Source organism: Aphelocoma coerulescens (assembly GCF_041296385.1).
Source record: "Aphelocoma coerulescens isolate FSJ_1873_10779 chromosome Z unlocalized genomic scaffold, UR_Acoe_1.0 ChrZ, whole genome shotgun sequence".
Lineage (NCBI taxonomy): Eukaryota > Metazoa > Chordata > Aves > Passeriformes > Corvidae > Aphelocoma > Aphelocoma coerulescens.
In genome coordinates, this window is record NW_027184085.1 from 70,236,985 (window position 1) to 70,263,661 (window position 26,677).

General features: G+C 37.7%; 1 protein-coding gene across 2 annotated transcripts in view; it reads left to right on the forward strand.

The window, feature by feature from the left end:
• Positions 1 to 26,677, forward strand: part of EDIL3 (EGF like repeats and discoidin domains 3) — a 233,687-nt gene that overhangs the window by 125,982 nt on the left and 81,028 nt on the right. For both annotated transcript variants that reach the window (XM_069001946.1, XM_069001947.1), the window contains one exon: positions 10,079 to 10,192. In XM_069001946.1, coding sequence (XP_068858047.1) covers positions 10,079 to 10,192 — 114 coding nt within the window. The remainder of the gene's footprint in view (positions 1 to 10,078; positions 10,193 to 26,677) is intronic.

Sequence of the window (26,677 nt, forward strand, 5' to 3'; positions counted from 1 at the left end):
TAGAGTCTTGTTTATTTTCCTTCTCTTATGCTAAATGACTGATGCCATAGGATGCACGTGGCTTTCTGTCAGTTGTGCTTTGGTTTGAATTTGCTTAGTCCTCTGGTGTCATGGTGTGATTCTGCCAAAAACAGTGATGCCCATCTTCACTGAAAATTTATCCCCGTCAGAATTCTGTTTGAATCAGCTCACCAGGATTGTCTGAAATTGCACAAACTAACTGCAATAAGGGATTTTCAGGGGGATCAGGTCATGGACTGGGGCCAATGCTATGTCCTAGGGAAGTGAGGAGACAGGAACATCCAGAGAGACACGAATGGCATTAATTGTGGATGCCCCCTTCCTGGAAGTGTTCAAGGCCGGGTTGGACAGGGCTTAGAGCAACCTGGGATAGTGGAAGGTGTACCTGCCCATGGCAGGGGTTTGGAATTAGATGATCCCTTCTAACCCAAACCATTCTGGGATTCTGGGGTTCTATAAATGTCTGCATTGCCAGTAAATTCAGTTCAGGAATTACATTCAGGAACTGCCAAGCTACAACAAAACATCAGCAGTGAATTGATGTTCCCTGGTCCAGATATGTATGCATTGCAACATAAAAGAGTATTTAAATTCTTATTTACCTGCAAATAATAGGTAAGCCTTATAATCTTGTCAGACCTCATTTTGCCCACCCCACAAGTCAGTAGGGTGGCATGTGGCTCTGAAAATGTATTGTGTGTGATCCTTTCAGGATCCTAGCAGGGCTTTTTATGTCATTACTCTCATGTAGTTTTTACAGCTTACTTAAAAGCAACATTCTTTTCCATACCAGCATTGTTAGAGAGAAATTAATCTGCTCCCTTCTCATCCTATTTCCTTTGTCATTTAATATTTAAGGGAACTTCGCAATAATGCTGCAGAAGACATACACCAAAATTAGGAAGGGAGTGTAAGGTGAAAGAGCCTTTGCCCAAACCTAAAATTAGGAGTTTAAAATGTTTATTTCTGATTTAATTATGTCAGTACTCTTAACAGAGAGAGAACCTCCTCCCATTTCTCAGCAAAAGTACAGAATTTTACAGGAATTTTAGCACCCACACCCCTATGTTATGGTGCAGATTTTGTGTATAGACTGGAAGACAACTCCTTAGCTGCTAGACATGGTTGTGGAAAACGCAACCTGTTTGGATAGGTCTGATTTGATGTGATCATCAAGAAAAGGTGGCATTGCCTGGGTCAGCTGCCATAAATACCAGCTCCAGTTCTAAGAGATGTTCTTAGTGCAGGGCATAACACCCTCTGTGACAGGAAGACCAACCAGGGTGCAGATACCCTGAGATAGTAGAACTGTCAGGAAGGTGGAGACAAAAGCCATAGCAATAAATATTTTTCTTTCTGAACCAGACAGTCCTTGGTGATGTGGTGGAACTAGTGGACATTTTGTGGGAAGGCAGATGTGGTCGTCCTTGTCACCTTTGCACGGGAGACAAGGAAATTACCACAGTTCAACAGGAAGAATTGGTGATAAGTTTTTCCTTCCTTGGTGACATTGACCAACTTGCAGTTGGTTGTTAAATAAAAGAAGATCCATTAGCAGTAAAACATGCAAATATTTATGAGCAACTAAGAATCTGAATTTGAAAATTATCAGCAGAGTAGAAATTACCTCTATGTAGCACATATATATGCATTTATGCAAGTCTCTCGGACAACTTATTTCAATTGTTTAAATGAGATTTCTATAGATTGGCCATAAATTAATACGCTTCACCTTGTGTATATCAAATCAAGACACGTGAAAAAAATACAGTCCTGTGGCTTTGTCATTTTAGAACATCCATCATTTTATCTTCCAGGACTTGTTTTTCTAATGACATTTTTAAAAACGTGTGCCATAGCCATGTTCATGTAAAAACAACGTCACGCTACCCTCACTCTATTCTGAAATGCATAAACAACTGCATTTTGAAGTGACACGGTTATTTCGGGAGGTATGAAGGAAAATAATGCTAACTTACCAATTTGGGTTCAAACTCATTGTAAAAATAATTCAACTTGTTGGCACGTGCCCACCTACACTCTTTTAGCAAATCATCCATTAGGTCCAGTGCTGCATAAGTTACCCCTGAAGCTGAGATTTTTGGAGCATTGCTTGTAATGAAAAATGATTCACCAGCTGATTCACTTTTTAATAAGATTTCTTTTTTCCTCAACTACAGTTGAAATGATTTGTCAAATGCTTGTTATATAAATAGCCAATTATTTTAATAAGGTTCATTGGTAACGCTAGGAATAGTTGCCCCAAAGATGTACTTCTACAGTGCAAAATTAAATGGTAAGTTACTTAATGGGACAAAGATTTTCATGCCAGTATTCATTAAAAGTAATTAAAAATGAAAAATCTGCTTCAATACATATTAAAACTTTTAAAGTAACAACTCCTTTAAAACTAATAAGGAACATCCTGTCTAGGCTATTGCAAAATCGCATTAGATTAAAATTACATCAGATGAAAAGCCATTAAATAGGCATTTAAACAGGTAAATAGAAGATCAGAAAATACTGACTAGTCCAGTGTTGGAAGTAGGACTCCACAGAGAACATTGTAATAACTTTTCAGTGGCTATAAGGAAAAGATAAGTATTTTGCAAAGCAGGGAGTAGGTACCTATGAGGAGTATAATTTCACTGCATGATCTATTTTATGAGAGTTTCCAAAAATGAAATAGGGATGAAAAAGTATCTAAAATCCTAAAAAAAGGATCTTGTGAACACCATGAGATATATAACTATTGTGGCAAAGATTCTTGTAGACCCCTATATTATTTGAAATCCTTTGAAGCAGACAATTTAAAGCGAAAAAGTGTTCTGCAAAATACTTAATCGTGTCTTTTCTTGCTTTGCTTTTTTTTTAATAATTACTTTTCTAGCATTCTACATTTGATCCTAGCATTCTGAAACGTGTGGTTACAGTTACTACTGTATGGAAATAGTCACTTCAAAACTTTAGCTTTAATTTTTTCTTTAAGTGAGGGTAGCAGAGAGGAAGTTCCACTATAGAACACAAAGACAGGTAGGAAAATGCAATAGATACTAAATCTATTTTAAACTGGATTTATAAATACATGCCACTACTCCTTTCACTGATGCTATAACTGAATATCTATAACTAGAATATTGAACAGATGTGTAAATTATAGGTGGAAAAGATGACAAATTAACTGGTGGAGAAAGAAATTAGTCATAAAAAAATGCCGCTTTGTCCAAATCAAAGATTTTACTTACCACACCAAATTTAGGAAGGTATCAATTAAAATAAAACTTAAAAATAGTTTTTACTTTTCAGTTTCTAGGAGCCTGGATTTTTTACAAATCATAGTGAAGAGAATCATGCTGTATGTTCCAATTTTTCTTGAAACAAGTTGACCTAGACATATTAGCACCAATAGGATGGGAAACAACACTGGATTGTTACCAGGTAGCATGAAATAGTTTCCTTTTTTTATGTTTCAAGAAGGCTAATCACAGAAGTATACTGAAAAATGTGTAAATTAGAATTTCTAAAGAAGCCTAGGAGGAGATAAAATTGTTTTGAAAAAAGAACATAATAATACTTCAGATGTAGTTTCTGCAGGAATTTTTGACAGGAACAATTTTATTTTGCCCAAAATTGTTTTAGTTATGTGTTTAGTCGTTAAAGTGTATTACTGGTTACCAGGGTGTCTCAAACATTCTAGCATCATCAATCAGAAACCTCTGACTTATGTCCACATATTATTTTTATTTGCATGGCTTACTTGTTTAGAAGGCTTCTTTTGAGTTTAGAACACAATTTTAGTAACTCTCTTACCTGACTTCTTGTCTTCCAAAAGAGCCACAGAAGGGTTTGGGTTGGAAGGGACCTTAAAGTTCATCCCATTCCACCCCTGCCATGGCAGGGACACCTCCCACTGTCCCAGGCTGCTCCCAGCCCCAATGTCCAGCCTGGCCTTGGGCACTGCCAGGGATCCAGGGGCAGCCCCAGCTGCTCTGGGCACCCTGTGCCAGGGCCTGCCCACCCTGCCAGGGAGCAATTCCTTCCCAATATCCCTTGGGCACTGGGAAGCCATTCCCTGGCTCCTGGCCCTCCAGCCCTTGTCCCCAGTCCCTCTCCAGCTCTTCTGGAGCACTGGAAGGGGCTGTGAGCTCTCCCTGGATCCTTCTCCTCTGCAGGCTGAACAAGCCCAGCTCTGGCAGCCTTTCCTCCCAGCAGAGCTGCTCCATCCCTCTGCTCATCCTGGTGCCTCCCCTGGCATATTTGTACTGAAATATTTGTACTGAAAGTGTCAGGAAGAATTCTGACAGATCTCTGATGGATAATCCTGGAGAACATTTACCACAGTATCTTGTACCAAATACTCACAGGGGGAGGAAAACTTTATGTGGAATTATGAGAGCAGGGGTTATACAATGTTTAGCGTCTAAGGGTGGCAAGCAAGAAGTTTGTTCTTTTTTTGTCTCAAGTGTAAAACTGTTTTCTTCTCATTTTGAAGATCAGATAATAAGGATATCTCAACAGTGAATCCCTTCAGCATGACATAACACTTGAAGTTTCCTGCAGGTTCTCTTGGCAGAGTGTTTTTAGAGCCTTCTGTGGTCAGGAAACTGGCTTTGAAAAAGTAATCAAACCTCTGAATTCTCTGAAAAAAACCTCTGATGCCTGTCCTGTGTTGAACGTGAATACATCCAGTTCAGATTTAATAACATGTACTAAATTCCTGTACTTCATGGGAATGTGCCCCAGTTCTTTCTAAATGTTTCACACCAGGGTTGAGCCAGTCATGTGCTAGTGCTTAGTTTTGTATAATCCTAATTAAATCAAGGATCAGTTATAGCTGAAGTTACAGCTTATTTTTTTTTTACATAAATTACAGCCAAACATATTTTCAGAAACACGTTAGAGACTTTCCTAAGCATCTAATTAAGATTATTAAAATAAATTATTATCATGTTAATTATTTATATTTTCTCTTTTAGTCAAAAACTGAAGGTGATCCACCTGTGTTTTTTCTGATTCTTTTTCATTCTGTTTAAACATATTATTTACTTATTTATTAGCTTTTTAGGAAAAAAACCACAAACCAACAAGTTAACATAATAAAGAGAACTTTACAGTTTAGGCTTGTTTTTATAAACCATATGAATATGAGGAAGAATGCTTTGATTTGTTTTTTTTTTTTTTTTTGTAAACATTTTAACAAAAATGTCCTACTCTTAAAGAAGATGTGTCTTTCTATAAGTGAATTGTTGTAATCCTTCAGATTTTATCATATCATTGTTATAGTAGCTCACTGTTAAAATAATTTTATTAAATTTTAGTTTCTCATGAGTCAGATTATTTACCAAACAAAATGAGTATAATTTTATTCTTTTCTATGGATCTTTGCCATTCAGTGCTCCATAAAAAGATATGTGCAAGTTGGTGCAAATAATAGAAGAGTATGTAATCTGAGTTTCATGACACTAGGAAATTAATAATGAAAATTTGACTGTCTGAAAGCTCAAGCTTAAACACCAACAGGATATTACACAACTCTGCAAGAAAGATCATACATTTTTTGTGTGATCTTGCTGATACAGTACTTTTTTGTGGACTTAAATAATTCAGGATCAATACACAGTAAAGAAAAAATACCTAGAATGCATTTTAAAAACCTATCAAGAACCACCAAGCAACTACAAGAGTAGCTTAGATTAAACCTCAAAGATAATTATTCCATATTACCTGTTTGCCCACATTATGCCATACCAGTTTCCAAATGTAAAGATATTTGAACACATTGTCAGTTACCTACAACTTTTATTTTGAAGTAGGAACAGGTAGGGAAGTATTTCAAAATATTGAAATATGGGGCACAGGAGGGAGTGTCAAGTTACTCAAATTGTGAGTTGATCTTTATCCAGTGTATGGCTGTGGGTCTTCACAGAAGCCAGTTATGAAACAGAGGGTATAGCTAGGTGATTTTTTTGTTCCTAAATTGTACTAAATTGTATCCTAAATTGACTTTATTATGGGGAAAATATATAATTGCAATATTAGTAAAGCATAACTGGATTATGTTTAATCAGTTCTCCCAATAAAGGCCATGTTGACTTCCAGTGAAGGCTCTTGAACATAAATGCTTGTCTGTGATGGGCCAACCACTTTATCACGATAGAGGACTGATTTAAAACATGGCTTGGAGCTGAGATGAGCAGACTGAGTGTGATCCAGAAGCCAAAACAAGGACAAAACCAAAGGATAAGGGAAGAATGTTCTGGTCGGCAGGAGGGAGCCTCAGGAAGCCTGCATGGCAAAAGGCAGTCCTGGACCAGAAACAAGGGTTCAGGTGGCAGGAACCAGGAATTTGGGCTGTGTAAAGAACAAGCAGGCAGGGGACAGGAACAAGACACTGGTATGAACTCACAGCCAAAACACAGGATGTGTTGGCAAAAAAAAATGCAGTGAAATTGAGTTCGTTGGTCCCTTCTTCAGATAAAGACAGGTTTATAGCAAGCAGCTTGCTGAAGGACTCAAATGGCTTTAAGTAAGAGTTAATTTTTTTATTAAAATAGCTACATAATTTAAATACCCATTTCATGGGGGGGTGATTTTTCAGGAAAATGCATGTGACTATATTTAACAGGTAAAACCCAAAATGAGGGCTAGGTATTTTTAATTATATTACCCTTGCAAGTAATAGTTTTTATTCATGTTTTATTAAATACTTAGAGGATTAAATAAGTGTATATATATATATAAAATCCATCAAAGGAGGTAAAAAGCACAGAAATCTGCCCCTTAATGGTTCTCCAAGTCACTAAGTGACATAGACAAGTTCTCTATTACTTTCCTAGTTTCTGGCAGTGTAGTTTTGTTCCAGGATGCACCATGACTGTGCTTCAAACAGAAGTGTGCTTAATAGCTTCCTGGTTATGGATTGATCTTAGGAGATAGGAAATTTAAATTTAATCATCTGCAGCATGAAAAGAAACCTTAGCATAGCCTTTACTTCCTAATCAACTCTCTCAGCCCTTCAAGCTATTTCATTCGAGGAACAATCTATTTTCAGAAAATGGTCAGTTTCCCTGTTCCCTGCATCACCTTAAATTTCGGAATTCCTCTTCAGTAGAGAAGTCTTGGGAGGCTGGGCATGGGGGTGGTCATTTGGGGTTTTTTGGATTAGGGTTTTTGGGGTGGTTTCATGTGGGGTTTTCATTTGGTTTGGGTTTGGCAGGGTTTTTTTGTGTTCTTATTTACTTTTTTTGTTTGTTGGGTTTTGGGCTTTGTAGTTCCTCTAGGTTTTCTTATTTAATTTTCTTTATTGTTTGTTTGTTGGCTTTTTATCTAATGTGGACACTATCTAGAAACCCAGACTTTCCCTCTGCCTTTTGATGAGTCCTTTTCACTCAGTGTTTATCAGTTTTACCAAGTCCTTCTATGAGGAACTCTGATTTCTCTGGCAGCACCTAGTTCTCTGTATTTTATTTGGAGCAAAGCATAAGAATCAGCCTCAAAGCTAAGACCTAACCTTGCTTGAAAAAATCATGAGCAACCTGCAGTGATTTTACTGTACATTATTAATTTACATTAAAATAAATTCCTCTATCCTTCTTACGTAGATATGTTTTGTTGTCAGTGAAGAAATGCAATCTGATAACAGACAGAGGGTTTTCTGTATGAGCCTTTACTGCCTTTAGGAGCAACAACTACTCAAGAAACTCTGGCATTTTCAAATTTCTAGTGAAGTTTGCTTCTTGTCATGATAATACAACAAAGTTTATGTTTTTCATAAGGAAGGAACACACCAGCTGGTGCAAAGAGTGGTATCAGAATTGGCATATCTGGAAATTTGAACATAATCTCACCACAATTCATAGAGACCACCCTTAATTAAATATTCTACATCTGCACTTTCAATCAAATGAAATAATAACTGGAAAACACAAAATTTTGTAGAAATTATTATTTAACACATGTTAAAGAATGTTCTTTATTCTTTAATGCAGTTTAGTTGATTTTTCTTTTCAACTAAACACGTCAGACCTGATGCAATGAACAATCTTTCCTCATTCACAAAATATGACATATTTGTTTGAACTGATGGGACTTACGGTTCTGAAATTACTGGGAAAAATCATTGTAGGAGCCAAGTAACAAGGATAATAATTAACAACTTCCATCCTTCTGCTCTGATAATTGCTGATTGCTCCATGGGGATGGAATATGAGGATTGCTTTAAAAGAGTGTGGTGCTCCAAGCTCAGTTTATTTTCTCTGTCACCACACAGACAATATGAAATATTCTGGAAAGCTGTGCATTTTCTCCAACATATTACAACAGGAATGGCAAATTAGGAAAAAAAAAAATCTTGAGAAGATATTGTCTTTACACAGAAAAGCTTTTAAGAGGATAAATTACCACCTGCATCTCACCAAAGTGAGGGATAGTTCATATGTTCACTTAATGTTATTTAGTTCGCAGTGACCTTGATTTTTTTTCCCCCCACAAATGTGTTGGCCTGTATTAAAATGATGAATAACCTGATAAAAATGTAAGGTTAATGGGCTTTGCTTAAAAAGGCAAATAGGGAGCTGAAGAATCTTGTTAAATTTTATAAATACATATAAAGAATTCAATTTAAAACTGAACAGGTCTGTTCTTTGGTCATTTCCCTTGGCAGGTTTTATTTCTTGCACTCTAAGCTGTTACTCCTCTTCTTCATCTTTAATAGAAAAAATTCAGCTTACTCTAAGGTTTTATTAATCCAGTATGTGATATCTTTGTAAGCAAGAAATAATAAAACATGAGGGGTTAAAAAGAAGCTCAGAGATCCATTGCCATCATTAATTTTAGTATAAAAATCTGAAATTTTCCTGGTTCAAACAATTGAAACCGGCCTTCATATTTCGCTGGAAGTCTGTCTCTGCATTTCTGTTCATAGCAATGGGAAGATTATCCTATTCACTGTATTAAAACACTGAATTTTTGAACACAGATTCCTGGTACTAAAAAATCAAGTTGAAAGTATAAAAGTTACATAGTCAAACTATCAACTATCAAGCAACTTTGTTGACAGAAATGAATTTTGCTTCTCCTGCACAAAGGCATTTTGCATAAGATTTAGACATTTTTGTAGCATTTTCTTTAGTTTGTGTATGCCAGCACAGAAAAAACCATTTGCATTTTGGGGACAGAAGCAGATTCAACACATCAGCAAGGAGCATGACATCAATTCCCAGGGCATTTTGCCCACTGGTGATTTCCCATATTATCTACCATGTCATCTACCAAGTTTACCACATTCTCTACCCTGTTTAAAATGTTTGACTGCAGAGGTGCAGCCCTTTTGGACAACAACGTACAAACTCCATTCAACATTTCTACTCCATGCAGAATAAATATAAATGTGGAGACTGAGAATTTTAATTTTGGTGCATGATTGCCCTCCCCTCTGCCCATTAAATGGTGGCTGAAAAATTCTGCATCACGTTTGAGAAAAGGAATCTGGTATCACACTTTAAGGCTACTACATTGAAAAACACAGGGGAGGCTTGTTCTTGCAGCATTTGACAAAGTGCACTGGAAAAGAGGAACTCAAGTGAAATTACCCACCTTTTCTGTGTTTTGAATTTAATGAAATTTGCTGGCTTCTAGATTGAGTTATTAGTTTCAATTTTCCCACTAACTCATGCACAGGAGGGGAATTTTTAGATGGTTAAACAACCTTGTCAATTAGATGTTTAATGAATTAAGATGAACTGAGACACATCCTTAACTGGCATCTGTTGATAAAGAAGTTGCTACATTTCTTGAAGTTGCAAAGATCACTACTGATTCCTACATCAGAACTACTCCATTTTAATTATTTTAAGGCCAAACTGTGACTTTTGGCCCTGATATCCTCTGGAATTTACAGTGGAAATCCTTGAGCAAATCTTTAAATTATATTGTATGATGGGACATAATAAAATTTTCTCTCTTTCTCTTTTTTTTTTAATCCATTCTTTTAAACGTCTGTTTATTGCTTTTACCATTTCTCTGCTAATCCTGGCATCATCTTGTGTGCTTCCTGCAGATGTGAATGAATGTGAAGCTGAACCCTGCAAGAATGGTGGAATCTGTACAGATCTTGTTGCCAACTATTCCTGCGAATGTCCAGGTGAATTTATGGGAAGGAACTGCCAGCAGAGTAAGTACAGCATGGTTTTAAAACTTGATTTTTTAATATAACAAATTTATTATGGCTGGGGTTTCATCTCACCAAATGTCCTGTCTGCAACAATAATTGCTATCATCAACAAATGTAGAAACAGAGGAAAAATATCTGTTATTTGCTCTGACACCTCTCTAGCCTCTGAAATTTGGACCAGTGGTTTGTGGGGAAGTCATGGATAGAATCAATAGCCAGTAATGGATCTGTCCTGGGAAAAACCTCACAGGATTTTTACAATAACATTTACTATGGATGCACTGTAAAGGTTTGATTCCTAAAGCTGCTACTACAGAGGAGTTCTTCATATATGATAGACTAGGAAATCTTGAAGACCAAAAATAATAAAAATAGAATAAACTGCTTTGGCACAAAAGGCAATATACCTTAACAGTTAGATATGAGAGGCTCTTGGGTTTAAAATACTGTAAAGATGAAAGCTTGTGTGTTTTAGTCAAACAAAAGATGCTAAAATGATGATATTGTGGAAAAAGCTAATATAGTTCTAAGATATAATACCTTAAAAAGAAACAGGAAAGTATTTGACAATTAACATTAGTAGTGTTAAGTATTACATTCAAAATACCTGAAACACTGGGCTACCCCATGTTTGGGCAAATTTGGAAATATACCCTCTGATAGAAGGCAGGTTACAACCACCTTCCCCCCACCATACATTCACACTCCACGTTCAAGAAAGGGAGTTTCTAGTGCAAGGAAAATCCTAGGCTGTGTGGCAAAAAAAAAGTCGAATACTAAATAAATGAAATCCTAACAAAGCTGAAAAATATGATTCTTCTTCCTGTGTTTACATTGTGGATGTATGGGGGAGAATAGAGAGGAAAACAGGATGGAAAAATAACCACAAATATATTTTTGAAGTAGCTTCAGTAAATTTCCCAGATATATACACCACAAGAAAAAAAAAACAAAATATTTGAGGCACCCAATGTGATGTGTATGTAGTTCTAGAGAGAAATACCAGATTAAGATCTGCTTTGAGGAATTCACAGGTCTCTATGGCTACCTGAAAATATTTATTAAAAAAATCTCCTATCTATGAAAGTTTTCCAAAATTTGCTGGTGAAGCAATTAGTGCATTTCCTTATTAGGTGCAATTGAATTGTCGTGTGGAAGTCTACCAGGAATCTCATCCATCTCTTCAGAGTTTATCCTGTCTGTATTTTGGCTGCTCAGATAATAGATCAAATAAACCCAATCTCCTGTTTTGCTGGAAATGGGTTAGTCAGAGCTACTATTTAAGTGATCACTGTGTTTTCTGAACCATTATCTGTTATTTTGTATTCCTTTTTTTTAATAGATATATATGTAGTGACATGCAAAAATAACTTCATGTGTGAAGTTGCATATCTTATATATTAAACTGAATTAAGTTTTATGTATGTGTATCTATAGGCATAGATACACATATTTCTATTTTTGAGAGCATATAACAGAAAGTATATATGTACAAAAAAATTTAAATTTTCCAGTTTATTGAAATAGTTAAAGAATTCTTCCATTGAATAGCAAAATATGTTACCCACACTTTGTCTTTCTGGTTCGTATTTTGGAGGATTCCTACTGACATAAATATAAATAGATATAGTTTACCATCTCTATAATTCTGCACTACACCATTTTCTATAGCCGGGCTTGTAAATACCCTTTTTTTTTTTTTTTTTTTTCCATTAGAAGTTTGGTTATGTCATCACACTTAATTACGTAATTACAAGTAGTTATTACACATTCTAATTACACCATCAAAGTTTTACACATATTTACAGTAATCATATAATTAAATACTGTTATGCTAATTATGTAAATTACTGACTGCTGTCTCAGAATTACCTCACAAAGCTCAAAGATTCCTGAGTCACACCACAGAATATGTAAAATATCCTGGATCTAGAATAAAAAAATGCAAAAGTACCCCGTGCAAGCTGCTTTTCCAGAATGCATTTTCTAATAGTTTATCTAGTTTGTTATAACCCAAATACCACTGCTTTACAATAATGACTTGTTGTACTTGACTCCTGTACTTTGTACCTAGGATAGTTTTTCCTAGACTTCCACCTATGTTTTCCCTGTTTTTTAATTCCACCATTTAGTTTCACCACAATTAATTCCTCTTAGCTAATCTCCTAAAAATTTCCTTTCGTTTTATCTCACGTGGAGCACTTTTCAGGTGTGACACAACTGTTTTTCTACACCCAAGTCCTGAGACCCTTGTGTGACACTCACCCCAAATCCTTCTGAGTAGTCCCAAGAGCCTCTGCAATAACTAAAATGACCTTTTAACTATAGTTGGAGCACCCGGACCATCCTCTGAGTCTGTTTCTGGCATGGATGAGAATTGGAGGTGTTTATATGCAGTTTCTTTCGTTCTTTCTTTCTTTCGTTCTCTTTCTTTCTTTCTTTCTTTCTTTCTTTCTTTCTTTCTTTCTTTCTTTCTTTCTTTCTCTTTCTTTCTTTCTTTCTTTCTTTCTTTCTTTCTTTCTTTCTTTCTTTCTTTCTTTCTTTCTTTCTTTCTTTCTTTCTCTCTTCCTCTCTTCCTCTCTTTCTTCCTCTCTTTCTTCCTCTCTTTCTCTCTTATTAGCTATGGCTGCTTTTAGCAATTCAGGCATAAATGGTGTTTAAACCAGCTGCTTCTCATTTCTGGGAAGCACAGGATGAGGCAAAATCAAGGTAAAGTGGAGTGTCAGAGCACTGATGGCCTCAAAACATATTCAGCCATTCTAGAATGAGCTTATCAGCCTGTTAAGAGACACTTCAACAAACATCTGGTATTTACAGAATCTGCCTGCAGATGTTTAGCAAACACAGAACGGGAAGAAAACACCTTTCCCCATCTTCTGAATGCAAAATTTAAACTATATTAATTCCATATTACTTCCCAGATTTCTTAAGGCCTCAGCATTTCCTTGATGCAGCTGCATCTCCTTCTGTTCTTCCTCTCTCCAAACTGTTTTCTTGCTCCTGTGCTGGATTCCAGATATCAATTATGATCACGTCCATTACAGCTTTCCTTAGTCTTGGAGTCTCCATAAATAAAATACTGCTTCCAAGACTGTTCCTCCTGGGGTTGGAGGGTTGGTTGGTTGTTTTTTTTTTTCACTTTGTGGATCACAACATTCTCTTGCAGGCACTTTCATCAGTGTCAGGCTGCTTGCATTATTCAGTGCGGATCTGTACTGTTAAAATCTCCCATGAGCAGCGTGGGTAGTGAATTGCAGTAATATGTGAGCAGCTCCACAGGTGATTTTCGATCACTTTCCCTTCCATTTAAGTGTTTTTAATCAAACAGATGGTACCAGACAGTGGACACCTTACAACTCCACCACTGTGCATTTTGGAACTGTGTTTTGCTAATTGCGAAGAGTTGCTGCCATTAAAGCATATGGCAAATTTTCTCGTGTTTTTTTTCTTTAAAGATCTAGATCAGAATAGTCACTGTAAATATTTTTTTTACATATGCTATGGCCCCTCCACCTCTCTTTCTGTGGATTCAACATGCCCATATGTAGGAGAACTGCATTCAAAGCAAATGCACCAATTTGTTTGTCTAGCATGTCAGAAATCCTGCTAAGCAGTGTATTTCCACCTCGTTTTCATTGATTTCCACTGGTTTTATGTGTTAGTACACAATTGTGTTCATATTGCTCTTGGTTGCCTCCTGCCTTCCTCTCTGTGGAAATCAAAGTGGCATTGTCTTTCCATTTACATGAAAATGCCCATTCTTTCAATGTCTTTTTTACTTAAAAAATTATCTGAAAATATGACAGATCTAGGCATAAAGAGATGCCCAAGACTTCTGCTTACATACAGCCTTGTACTCCCAGACTAGACAGCTTCATCCAAAACACACTAATGCACTGAGATTTTAGAATTTTCCATCTCTCAAAATTATTCCCAGGGAATGACCCTGCAGCTTGAATGATTTATAGCATGGGATAAATAACTTCTTTTACAGTATCTTTTCTAACAGACTCTTATTCCTTTTCATGCAATCTGTATTTCACTTGTGTGTTTTCAAGGCAGCATGTTGGGTCTTTTTGGCTTCAGGTACTTGTCCTTTGAACTCCTCTGCTTAATGCTCTCAGTCTTGGGTGAATTTTGGATATCTGTGTCTTACAGCTCCAGCTCTGACCAACCCTGGCTCAGCAGGGTTCAGGGTGCATGAAGCCTCCATGCTCAGGTTCAGAAAAACCCTGCTCAAAACAGATCCAAAGGCATAAAAAGCACACAGACAAAACAAAACAATTTATGAAACATTAAAAAGCTATGGTTTCAGGGGGAAGATTTATGTCTGAGTAAAATTTGTCTTCCAGGAAGTCTGAGTTTTCAAAAGATTGAGAGGGATCAGAATTTCACCACTTTCTTAAATCGATGAACACAGTTAGGAGCTTTCTGATGAACTCAGCTCATGGAATTGCCCTGTTAGAATTCAGATATTAAGAACTGGACTGCTGATGAATGGTAAGGGAGAGCCCATTGCATATATATCTTATTTCCAGATTACCTGCTCAGGAACCATGGTTTCAAGGCCTGAGATTCTTTATTCAGCTCCAGCAAATATGTTGCATCTTAAAGGTTGTAGTGAGCCACTGTGAAACCCTTCACCTGCCAGGAATCAACACAGGCTTGAGTTCCCTAAATTACTGATTATCATAAAAATCTCTTTCAACGAGATTTAGGAGGGCCTAGTCTTTCCTACAGCTCGAAATATCACTTTGACTAATTCTGTGAATGATGCATTGAGAAGTTTGGGTTTAAGCTTATTCTTGGTGGTTTTGAATGTCTGCCAGTTTCATGATCTCAAACACTGGTAAGTATAAAGTCAGAAACACAAAGCTGGACAAATGTACTAATGAAGGACTGGCAAGGGAGAAAAAAAAGGAAGGTAATTAATAGAGCAGATCAGTTCTTTGATCCAGTGAACTTCACAGCCACACTGGTGTGAAGGAATGGCAGGGGAAAGAGCCTGACCATGAAATCAAGGCTTAACACCAGTTAAAAAATATGAATCAGACTGTGGTCTAATCAAGAAAGTAGAAAATCTTTAATTAGTTTTTAAGGCAAAGAGAAGGGCTTATTTGATTTTTAATACTTTTCCTGCTTTGTTTCACTTCAGAGATCACAAAATTTAAAAGCCAGAGTTAGCTTATTCACCAAAGACACACTGCAGAAAAGGTCAGTAAATATGTACATTTCTGCTAGTCATTATTTAGATAACAAATTCAGGACTTCCATGGAAAAATTAAGGAAGTTTTATAGATGTGCATATGTATATGTGCATGTGTAGCTATATGTATACAAAATTACTAATCATAGAGAATTAATTTCTTGATGTCCTCAGGGTAGTTAATTTAACATTCACATGATATCCTTGTGGATTTATGGGGTTATGTGTGGTTAATCTCAGACAAAAAGAACAGAAAAAAATTCGTGCCTAAAAGAATTTTATCCATTTAATATCAAGTTAATAGTAATATTGGATGTGTGAGCCCCCTGGATTACAGAAATATCTCAGAGCAGAAACATATCAGAAATACACCTTGAAAGTGCAGGAGGGAGAATTTTTACATGTCAAATGTGACTTTAGGCTATGTAATTCAACTCAACCTCAGTAATTTGTCCTTTTTTGAACATGTTATAAGAATAGAAGCAAAAATTATTTCAAAAGTTGAATTGCTACTTGAAAGAGAGGCTAACATCAGTAATAGGAATTCTGCTTTATGCACATTTTTTAACTATTTCAGCTAGTCTTGAATGGAATATAGCTCTATATTTGCATTGGACAAAACCCATCTTGAATCTCTTGCTGAAAATGATGAGTTTTGCGGAATCTGCCCCATTCTGTGAATATTGTCTGCCAGGCATTTCTGCGTAGCGCATTGGTATGAAACTGCAAAGAGGCAGAAAATGTTATAGAAATGACAGAACACATTGTTAACATTGAAATGTTCTCCCAGGCATTTCAATGACCTAGTGAGAAATATTAATCAAACTCTAACATTTCTAACGCTGAGCCTTCAAACAAAGCACACCCTGGCCCTTCCAGTGGAAACTTTCCCTGTCCAGGCATCCCGTGCACGGCACAGAGGTGTTTGCAAAACTGGGCTCAGCAGATCAGAGCTGTAGTTCTCCCTTTCAACACAAAAGGGAAATGAGCCTGATCTCTCTGTGTTTGATGTTGAAACAAAGTCCCCAGCCCTGTGCCTTCGGGCACATTTTCATCCTGCTGCACTGGCACTGTGCAGCAACGTCTCCCTTTGAAAACTAATTTCTCAATATCTTATTTTGATTAGGCAGAGGAGGATTCAATCTTTACTGAGACACCTCACAGAAACTCATTGTAAAATACCCAGGCAAGTCCTGAAGGCCCAATAAGAATATTTCACATGTGTAATTGTTTCCTTACTCCATGACTCATCAGGTGCCATAGCACCTTTTGTGTGGTGTCAAAGCCCACAATATTAACTCACCCCTATATTCAACCCTGTATTGTTGACTTTGGCTTGAACCACCTTGTTGGGCAACTTTCTTGCCACGTTTTCTTACTTAACCTCTGCTTTTCTAAAGGGTTTGTGTCATTCTTGACTCAGTTGCCCTCGGTAAAAAGAGGATGGACTCAGGGATTCCTTCTGCCTTTCTTCCTACTGAGGGAGCAGTACTTTTCAGTAGTACAGAATCCTAGACACTCACAAAAAGTAGAGGAGAAAAAATCCAAACTCGTCTTATAAATATGATCCACTGTTCCATTGTTGGAAGAACTTTTATGTGCATTTTTATGTGTGGCAAAGCCTATGACAATGAATATTTCAGCATTTCTAAGCCTTAAAAGAAAAATTACAGCACTCCATTATTCTCAAAGTAGCCCCTATAGCTCTTAAGTTCCTGGTCTGGTCAATAATGCACATTCTTTTTTTATGTCCTCACAGAAATGAAAAATAATTTGCAGGTAAGAAATTGGTACTATAAAAGAAATAAAAGCTGGACTGTAGATTGTAGAAGGAAGCTCAAAAGAAATCACGGGTTATTACGACCAAAAAAAAGCCCCTAAAAGTATGGAATGAAAAACCACTAATGATTATAAACGTATGAAAAGGGTGTGTATTAAATATAAACATATAAGGGTATGTTAAATATATAAATTTACAGCTGCAGTCGGTTTAAAAAAGTTCCCAATAGCCAAGTCATAGGAATACTTTTTCTGTTTCAGGTAGCAGTCCAGTTGGAAAATACCTTATTTCAAGGCTTATTCTATAAGATATTGGCTATTTATTTCCAAATAGATTGATTGTGGAGGGTGGTTTTCCATAACAATTAGCCTGGTCTGGTCTGCTGCTACCCTTTGGTGGACACAGGAATCATAGATTTGAGTAAAATCATCTCCAGGGCTGTGCAAACTCCTCGTAATAAAACTGTCTAGAGCTCTGCAGTGTTTAACAAACCAGGCACAGGGTAGGAGTACAAGCGAGCATGGCATAAACCTTGCAAAAGTTGGAGGTTTGGAAGTTGAGTTACATTTCGGAGTTTCATTTAAGTCTTGGAGCTCGAACCAAGCTGTGAAACATGAAAATCCATATGAACTAGAGAAAACAAAATGGAACAAAACACAGTTACACGAGCCCTAAATGAACTAAAATCCCCATGCTCAGCACAGCTCTCCCACCTGCAGCTTTCAGAAAGAGAAGGAAATGTGGTATGTTCAGTGATCAGCTTCCCACCGAGGGAAGATTCACGGCTCCTGCTGCTCTGGACAGACGGAGAGTCCGGCACAGCCACAGTGCCGGGCACTGGTGCAGCCACGTGTGAGGTACCCTGGAGGGGACACTGGGGGCTGGCAGCGATTCCAGTCCCCAACTTCCACCACCTCCATTTGTTGCGTGCCATTAGGTGATGCCAGGGCTTGCAAGGGGATGAGCCAGCATGAAAGATTTGGTGGCGGCGCAATTGGGAGAGAGAAAGGCTTCGTTTTCTTTCAGTCATGGTGATGATAAAGAGAGACTCAGAAGGGTGCAAGTGAGTTTTTGAAATGAAGGAGATTGAAAACTTTAAATGTTCACAACTGTGATAGAGTGCTTTCCAAGGAAAGCTGACAGAATTACTGTGAATTCGATTTTCCTTTGTATTGGTGACTGTTTTCTAGTATTTATGCTGAATGTAACTTGGCCAGCTCTTAGTTTGGTGTAGATAGAAATTTTCTTTACAAAAAATATCATGTAAAACTTTTAAAACTGATGATCACATTAATATCCATTGCTGATGCAGCAAAATCTGGTAGACCCCACCCCTCAACCTGTTTTCCCTCCACTGGCAAATCTGTATATTTGATAGTAACATCACATGCCTTCACTGAAGATCAGTTTCAACGTGTAGTTTGCAATATTATATTTATTGTTATTCAGATAATATCAATTCCCATTTATGCTCCTGTTATTGCTGAAACCTGATTCTATAATTACACTCTTCCTGTTTTTTTATGCGCTTCAATTTCACCCATCTGTGATATGAGCTTTCATCATAGATGTAGCACAGAAAGTAAAAGTGTTGTGATTCACAACATCAAAGCTAGAGAAAGACAAATAATTCTGGGAAATTTACAACTCTGAAAGCAAACTTGAATCCTCATGTCTGCTCTCAGCAAATAGGATTATTTTTCTTCAGTAATTCTGAAAAATGTCCTTGTTCTTCTGGATAGGAGTTTCCACACAGGAAGCTGAATATTAATTTTATTGTTATTACTGGAGCCTGTTCCTGTTATTTTTCTTACCTCTTGGTCCTTCCACTATATCTTTCACAATGCCTTTTTCCCTTCCATCAGGTGTGAATTTGAACGAGTGCTTGGTTTCATTTATTTTTAGACATTGGAAGTTGGTTTTTTTCTTGATAAAAAAGTTCAGGCAGAAAATCCTCAAAAATTAAATTTCTTTCCCAAAGTGCACAGTGGAATCAGTTCAGCCTCATCTCTGCTGAAGGTGGTGTGGGTTTTCCACTGAATCCTCTGCAGGTGAGATGGGGCACAGGTCTTTTAAAAACTGTGCTTTAGTCTTAGATATACAAATATATCTGCTGGAAGTAAAATGGTAATTAATAATGATGTGCAATGTGTTTGCCCCGTTTACATAAGTTACATTTCTCTAGAATTGATTTTACGTTGTTTTAAATATTGAAACACTATTATTTAGGTTGTTATTAGTATTTGGTGTTGGAGAGTCCTAATTTCAGAGACTTTCCACACTTTAAAAGAAGTGGGATAGATGGAAAGCCTAAATTTTAGTCATCAGCTAGCCCAGTGACACCTGTGTCACCTTTGCTACAGCTGCAAAGTACAGGGAGAAGCAGACCCCAAGGAATTCACCAAGACAGGTTTCTGGGTAGGGAGTTTGGTCAATTAGTGGGAAAGAAAGGTGGGAGAAGAGCAATTTTTGTGAGCAGCAGAAGCTGCGCCTTCCCACAGTGCCCATGTATAAGAAATGTAAGGCAGAGGAGCGTTTCCTTTTGGGAAAGCTGAGAGGCCACCATCCTCCTCTGTGACTGGAGAAGCGGCCTGAGGAAAAGCAGATTCCAGTCTCGGGTGTAACTGGCATTCTTTATGGAGCACGTTCAGAAGGCAGTGTAAGAGTCACAGCCAAGGATTCCCAGTGTCCCGGGAGCTGGGGCGTGGATAATGTGATTCCAGATTTGATCAGACAGGGAAGGAATTTCCTTCTCTTTTGAGCAGACACTAGTCTTGTTCACTTAAACTTTACAGCTCCTGAAAGGCACATAAACCTCCAGCTCAAGCTGCCCCATTTCCAGTTCATTGTTATTCACGTTGTTGGATGCAAACGAGGATGCTGAAGTGACATCCTAGTCAAGTGCTCATGTTCCTTCCTCGCTGTGAGTTTTGCTGAGATTAGGTCTTCTTGCAAAAGACAAGACATTTTAGGAAACAAATTTCCCTGCTCTGTCAATTCCTGTTGCAGCTGAATTAGCAAAAGAGCACCCAGCATTGCAGTGCCTTGGTACTTGTAAAGCCAAAGGGATTGGAAGTCACAAGAAATTTTACAAAGTGAGACTTAGACAAGAAAAACACTAAGAAGATTCTGGGGTCATGTGAGATTTTTGCACTGGCAGTGAGGACATGGGATGAAGAAGATACTGGGAATTTAAACTGAGATGTTTAATTTTTTATTTTGGCATAACGCATTTTGATCAGTCCTTATGGTTATCTGATAGCTTAGTTTAGTGCTATTTCTACTTTGTTGGATCAAAAGAACCAAACCAAACAGCTTGGCACTGCAATTTTGCCTTGTGCAACTTCATATGAAGTTTCTTAGTACAGATAGGGTCTCCTGGCTCACACTCAGACAGCAGGGTTTAATGAATCAAGGGAAATTACTGGAGTTACACCTATTTATGTATTGCTGACAGGTGATTTCCCATTTGCCTTTTGTTATAACATTTATGAATAGTTATTTTGACATAGTTATTAGTGAAAGTTACAAAATCAACCTACGCCTCTTCAAACACCTTCAAAAAGCATTTTGTAAATTAGGTGAGGAGATTTTCTCTACCGTAAATCCAAATATTTATTTATACTTTAGTCTTGAAACAAAAATGCTAAATGATTTGAATTTTGCTGACTACATGACGTTACCTAAACACTAGAAATGTAAATGTCACAGTTATCTATTGGCTTCATTGACCATGTTTATTTTTATTTCAGGAAAGAGGATATTATTTCTCAGTTTTTTAACTTAGAAATACAAACCTCTTCTTGGTAATCCCCTAACCAGCTTTTTTTTTTTTTTTCTGTATAAAATTAAATTATTGGATAATTAGATTTCCTACAGAACACCAACTAAAGAGCCTATAAACAGCATTAAAAGGATATGCTATTGAAAAAGTAGCTTTTTAACATTTAGTTTCTATTCTAATGGAACTGCTGTAGGTATGCATTATGCATGCAGAGTGTTTTCTTGGAGAGTTTATTTTTAAATACTCTAGTTATATGAATAAAAAAAAGGATTCTTAGCTAAATTTCACTACCATGTTAGTGGTAAATTTTTAGGAGCGTAAAAATCCTTCATATTACGTCCAGTAGTTCAACAATGGGTGGCTTAATATTGTGTGTCTGGCTGTGGTAATGACAATCATAATTTAACAGGAATGTTAAAAGTACACCCCTGGCCAGTCTCTTTAGTATCATCCTTGGACCTGCAGTGCCTGAATTGGTCCAATTTGTTTTTGAGCCCTTGGATGCTGCATCTTCTTGAAGGCTCCAGAAGATCACAACCCACTGTGCAAAGAACTATTACTGCTGGCCTAAGCCCTAGAGTATGTCACCGTGTCCCGCAGCCATAGGGAGGAGGAGGGGAGAAGATCCAGCAGGCAGGAATTGTGCTGCAAGATTGATCCATTTAATTATTTTACAAACTCTTTTCTAGACTTTTTCCTTCATAGTCTAATTGGACAATGGACCAGCCACCCCTTGGGGGTGATTGGCTAAAATCCTAAAACATCCATTGTCAAAGTATTTTTCTACTGTACCATAAAGAAGACTTTTCAAGGCTGCAGGTGTTTTGTTGTTTACATAACTCTGCTACCTGTTCTGTGAGAGAGAAAAGTCTCTCATGGACTTAGAAAATCCTTGCTAGCAGCATTTTTGTATCTACAAAGAACAATGTTCTTTTCAAACAGGCTAAGCTGATTTTGTGAATTTCAGTGACTGCTGCCTAATTTCAGTGATGTCGAGGTGATGAATGGCTCTGAATCCATCTCATCCATGTTTATGTGAAGTTGTGTCCCTCCTCATTCTGTTGCTCTCCAGCTTGAACAATCCTCTGCCCTTTGCAGCTGCAATGGCCATTTCCACGTTCAACAGAGTGCAGGCATATTTTAGGGATTTTGTTGTAGATGCAGTCTCTTCCATTTGTGTAGAATGAGGCTCATCTGTCACCCTTTTGACCACTTACTCAGTTTTCCATGCCCTTGTGGAGCTGCTCATCATCAGAGGGGCATTGGATCCAGAGACCTCCAAATTGGACAGTTTCCCCATTCACATTTTCCCCCAGGTCACTGATGAGTAAAACTGATTACAGCACTGACTCTGGGGGGATGCCACTGATAACATTTCATCCTGAAAAGACATTTTCTGTTCTTTAATTAGACTTCTGTCTACAGCAGGGCCATTTCCCCACTCCCTGGCAAGATCCTTTCATGTGGAACCTCATCAAGCGCCTTCTGAAAATCCAAGTGTGCTGTTTCCACTGTATTTCCCGTATCCTTATGCATACCATCTCTATTAAAACCTCCAACAAGTGAAGCAGAACTTCCATTTACTGGGGGAATATTGGCTCTTTTCCACACCTTTTCTTTGGTTCGTTGTGATCTTAATTATAGAACTATCAGTACACCTCTGTAGCCCCTAAATCTTTTTTTGGCCCAGTTCTTGAAAACACTATGCCATGAAATCACTTCACTGCTAGAAAATTGGTAAGAAAAAAAAAGCCTGAAAGACACCTAAAATCCTTTTTCTTCCATTTTTTTTTTTTTTAATGTGGGAGTACCTAGGAGTTGCCTAACTTTATTTTCAGTCTGTGTCCTCAGCATGGAGCTTGTAGAGCACATAAAGGCAGAAAGTTAATTTTATGACCTTATTATAAAAGTATGAAAGAGGGCTTGATAATGGAAGCGCACGGCAGTCACTCAGCAATAATGGCACTCTTAAGAAGTAGAAAGTAACATTCAATTTCTTTTTATTTGATTAGTTCTGATGGCCGTTGCTTATACCCATGAACCATGCTGGCCACTGTGGTAACAGAGTAATGCACTGCTTTTGGGGAGATGCTACATCAGCATAAAAAGCACTTAATCTCTTTCGACATATCAGCAAATAGGTGGCAATTCTTCCCATTACTGTCTGAAAAGCTGTCTTCTGCTGCGTGGAACATAACTAATCACTTCATTTTCATGTCACTTCCTGCAGACCTGAAGGCTTAACACAGCATCCTTTGAAAAGTTTTGCTTGTCTGAAAGTGTCTGTGTGCTCGTTAGCTGCTGCTGATGCAAATTGGTGAAGATGTTGCCTTTGACGTGCATTATTTTATGTGAGGGCATAAAACAAGATTAATCATATCCTGCACCTCAGTGCTGCAGTACCACACTGTCTGCTAACATCCTTGGGAGTCACACTTCAGAAATCAGAGTAATAATAATTAAAATGTTAATTGGTCAAGAAAATCCATTTTGTTTTGTTTTAAATCTGTGGAGCAAACCTATGGAGATAAATGCCTTTTGTTAATCAGATTTTAGAGGTGAATAGCTTTATAAAATCACCACATCCAGGAATGTGAAAATGTGCTGTTTCATTGTGTAGTTAGGAGTCACCTTGAAGTTACAAAGCCTGTGACTTATTTTTTATCTAGTAGTAGACAAAAAAATCTGACACAATCACTGGCACTGCATGTTCTCCAAGCCTACTAAAGTGCAAAAAAAAAAGGTGTTTGTAAATTCTATTTTGCAATTTAATTTGCATTGTATTGACTAGAAAGAGGAACACATGATCTGCTCCCTTGTCCCAGTGGAAATGCTGATTAAATTCCTTCAATGGGAATGAAAACATCAATTTAGTCTTGCCCGTAGGATGAGTCTTCAGAACAACAATTAACACGAGGCGTTACAACCGAGCTGCTCAATATCTCTCAGATCAGAACACGGGATTTGTGGAAAAAAAACTTGAGCTACCAGGACTGAACAAACAACTTGATCAGCTGCAGAATGATTGAAATAGCAAGCAGCTAAAATGTGCAAAGCTGAGCTGCGTTGTGGTCACCAGTATTCTCCAAGCACCAGCCCATCAGATGAGGCACTGAATACTCAAGCCCAAGGCAGCACCAACACACTGGAACTAGAGATTTTTTGTTATTCATAATGGTCTGATTAGCTAAACCAGATTTATAGCTCACATGACTGTGGTATTACACCATCTCCTTTGGCCAATGGTGATTTTAAACTCATTTTAGAGGCCTGCAGAGTTTTAAAATTTAAAAAGTTAGTGTTCCATGCACAAGCTCTTGCACAATCTGGAATTGATTCCGAGTGAAAACCTGCCTCTGTGTGGGAGGGCTTAGGCTTTGCTTGCATTTAAAAAGTGATGTTTTAAGAGAAGACATAAGAAGAAATAGCTGCTTGTGGTGGAAGAAGAAATAGCTGTCATGAACTTGAGAGCAGATGAGATGGGAGTAAGGATGTGCCTGGCAAAAAAAAAAACAGCAACAAAAAAAATTAACATATTTACAAAAGAAATAAAAAAGGAGGCAAATACATTTCAAAAAAGGAGTATATAGGAATATACCTGCTGTGTCTGTGTAACCTCCAGCTGCACTGGTACACTGAAGCCTAGCCATGAAACAATAAATGAGATAATGAGCTGTGATAGATGACTGTCCTTCACACAACATGTGTGATCTGCAAGCAGGACTGAAGTCAAACTGAATGTACAAAGCCAAACCAGTGCTTCAAATAACTTCAGATTGTAGCTTCTCTTCAGTCTGTCCTGGTGGGAGCTCACACATATGGTCTGCAGGCACATGCAAAGGCAGAAACTTCTGGTAAGATGAAAAGTCTCCTTGGGCCTCTACCTTCCCCTGGAAATGAAGATGTAATTCCTACAGTTATAACTTCTTCTGCTTTTTAAATATGCTGATTATCCATACAGCTATCAGCAAAAAATTGATTTGGTATAGGAAAAGAAGCAGAATTTTTGTCAGCTGTCATTCTAAAAGGCTGGGAAGTGAAATACTTTCATATTTAAATTTATTTTTAAAAATTGAAACTGCAAGCACATTATAAAACTGCACAGAGTATATATATATATATCTATATATATATAAATATGTAATGTTCTGCTTATGACTCACTCCGAGGGGAGAAAAAGTGCTAATGAACAAATTATTTACTATTATTTCATGTAATGTGTAATTTAATGTGTAATACTGGATAAAGTCAAGTACTTCAGGGACAAATCTTCACCCACTGTAAATCAGTAAAACTCCAAAATCAAGAGAACAACGTCAGATTGCTCCCACTTGAGAAGGAATCCTCTGGGCTGGTTTGATGCTAGGATTTTCCTGTTTGTCAGCATTGATTTGAAAACAACTGGGGTTACAAAAATTTGGAACCAGAACATCTCAGAAAGGATGAGGTTGGCAGGGCCAAGTACTCCAGCCTCTCTCCTTGAGTAGGGACCTCTCGAGCCAGCTGCCCACGCCTGTGTCCACTCAGGGTTTTAGTGTCTCCAAAGATGGATCTCCACAGCCTCTTGTCCAACCTGGTGCAGTGTTCGACCATTCCCACATTAAAAAACCCCAAACACTACCAAGAAAAACCCACCAAAAGCAAAAATATAACAATAACAAAAACACAACACTAAAAAAAATTTAAAAAAAAATACACCAAACAAACTAAAATCCTCTCCCATTTAAAAAGTAAGACCAACCCCATTTTGTCATGTTCAAATTTGTCATTTTGTAACTCGTTCCCATCACCTCTTGTCCAACTAATGGGATGACTCCTCGGTGTTTGTTCCCTCCCACAAGACATTTTTGCACATGGATAAGAACTCCCTGAGCCTTCCCTTCCTCAGGCTGAGCACTTCCAGCCCACTTCCAGTGTCTCCTTGCAGGTCAGATGCTCCATTCCTTTAATGACCATGGCCCTGTGCCGGACTCACCCTGGTAAATCTTTGTCTTTGTAACAGTGGGGAGCTCAGCACTGGGCTCAGCACCCCAGATGTGTCTTCCTTCTCCTGAGGAGAGACATCCCCTGCCTTGACCTGCTGGAAATGCTCTGCCCAGTGCTGGTTTTGTTGGCTATCTTTGCCATGTCATGGTGAATTTCCCAACCAGGACCCACAGGTTCTCTCCTGCCAGTTCCAAAGGCACATCAACCTTTTTGTGATCGTGTTTGTCAAACAGAAAAACCAAAGTCTGGAATTTTTTTTTATTATACCCATTTTTTTTTATTTTGCTCATCTCCTCCTCAGCATCTGTTTCTCAAAGACCTCTTTCTGTAAAGCCCAGGTATGTAAAATGCCTAGTTACTTCTAGCTTTGCAGGTAATAGATCATCCTTTATTTTCAAAGCAATGTCTTTCCAGTGTTTTTAAAATTCATTGCATTCATTTCACTTAATTTTGGCCTCCTAAACCCAGGCACTAAGCTGAAATAATGCTCTAGGTTTGTTCTTGGTCAGTAGACACAGGAAAGCTAATTACGTCTGTCTTGAATGCTTGCTTAATAGATGATGACATGATGAAAATTGTGGTTTAGAGTTGCCGGTTTCCTCCCACAGATGACAAGCAGAGCTTGAGCAGGTAGTCTGGGGTAGATATGGAATTTTTAGGTGGCTGAAGCTGGGTTGCATGAATTACATTCTTTACGTTTGCTTTGTTTGGTTGGATATTTCTCTAAGC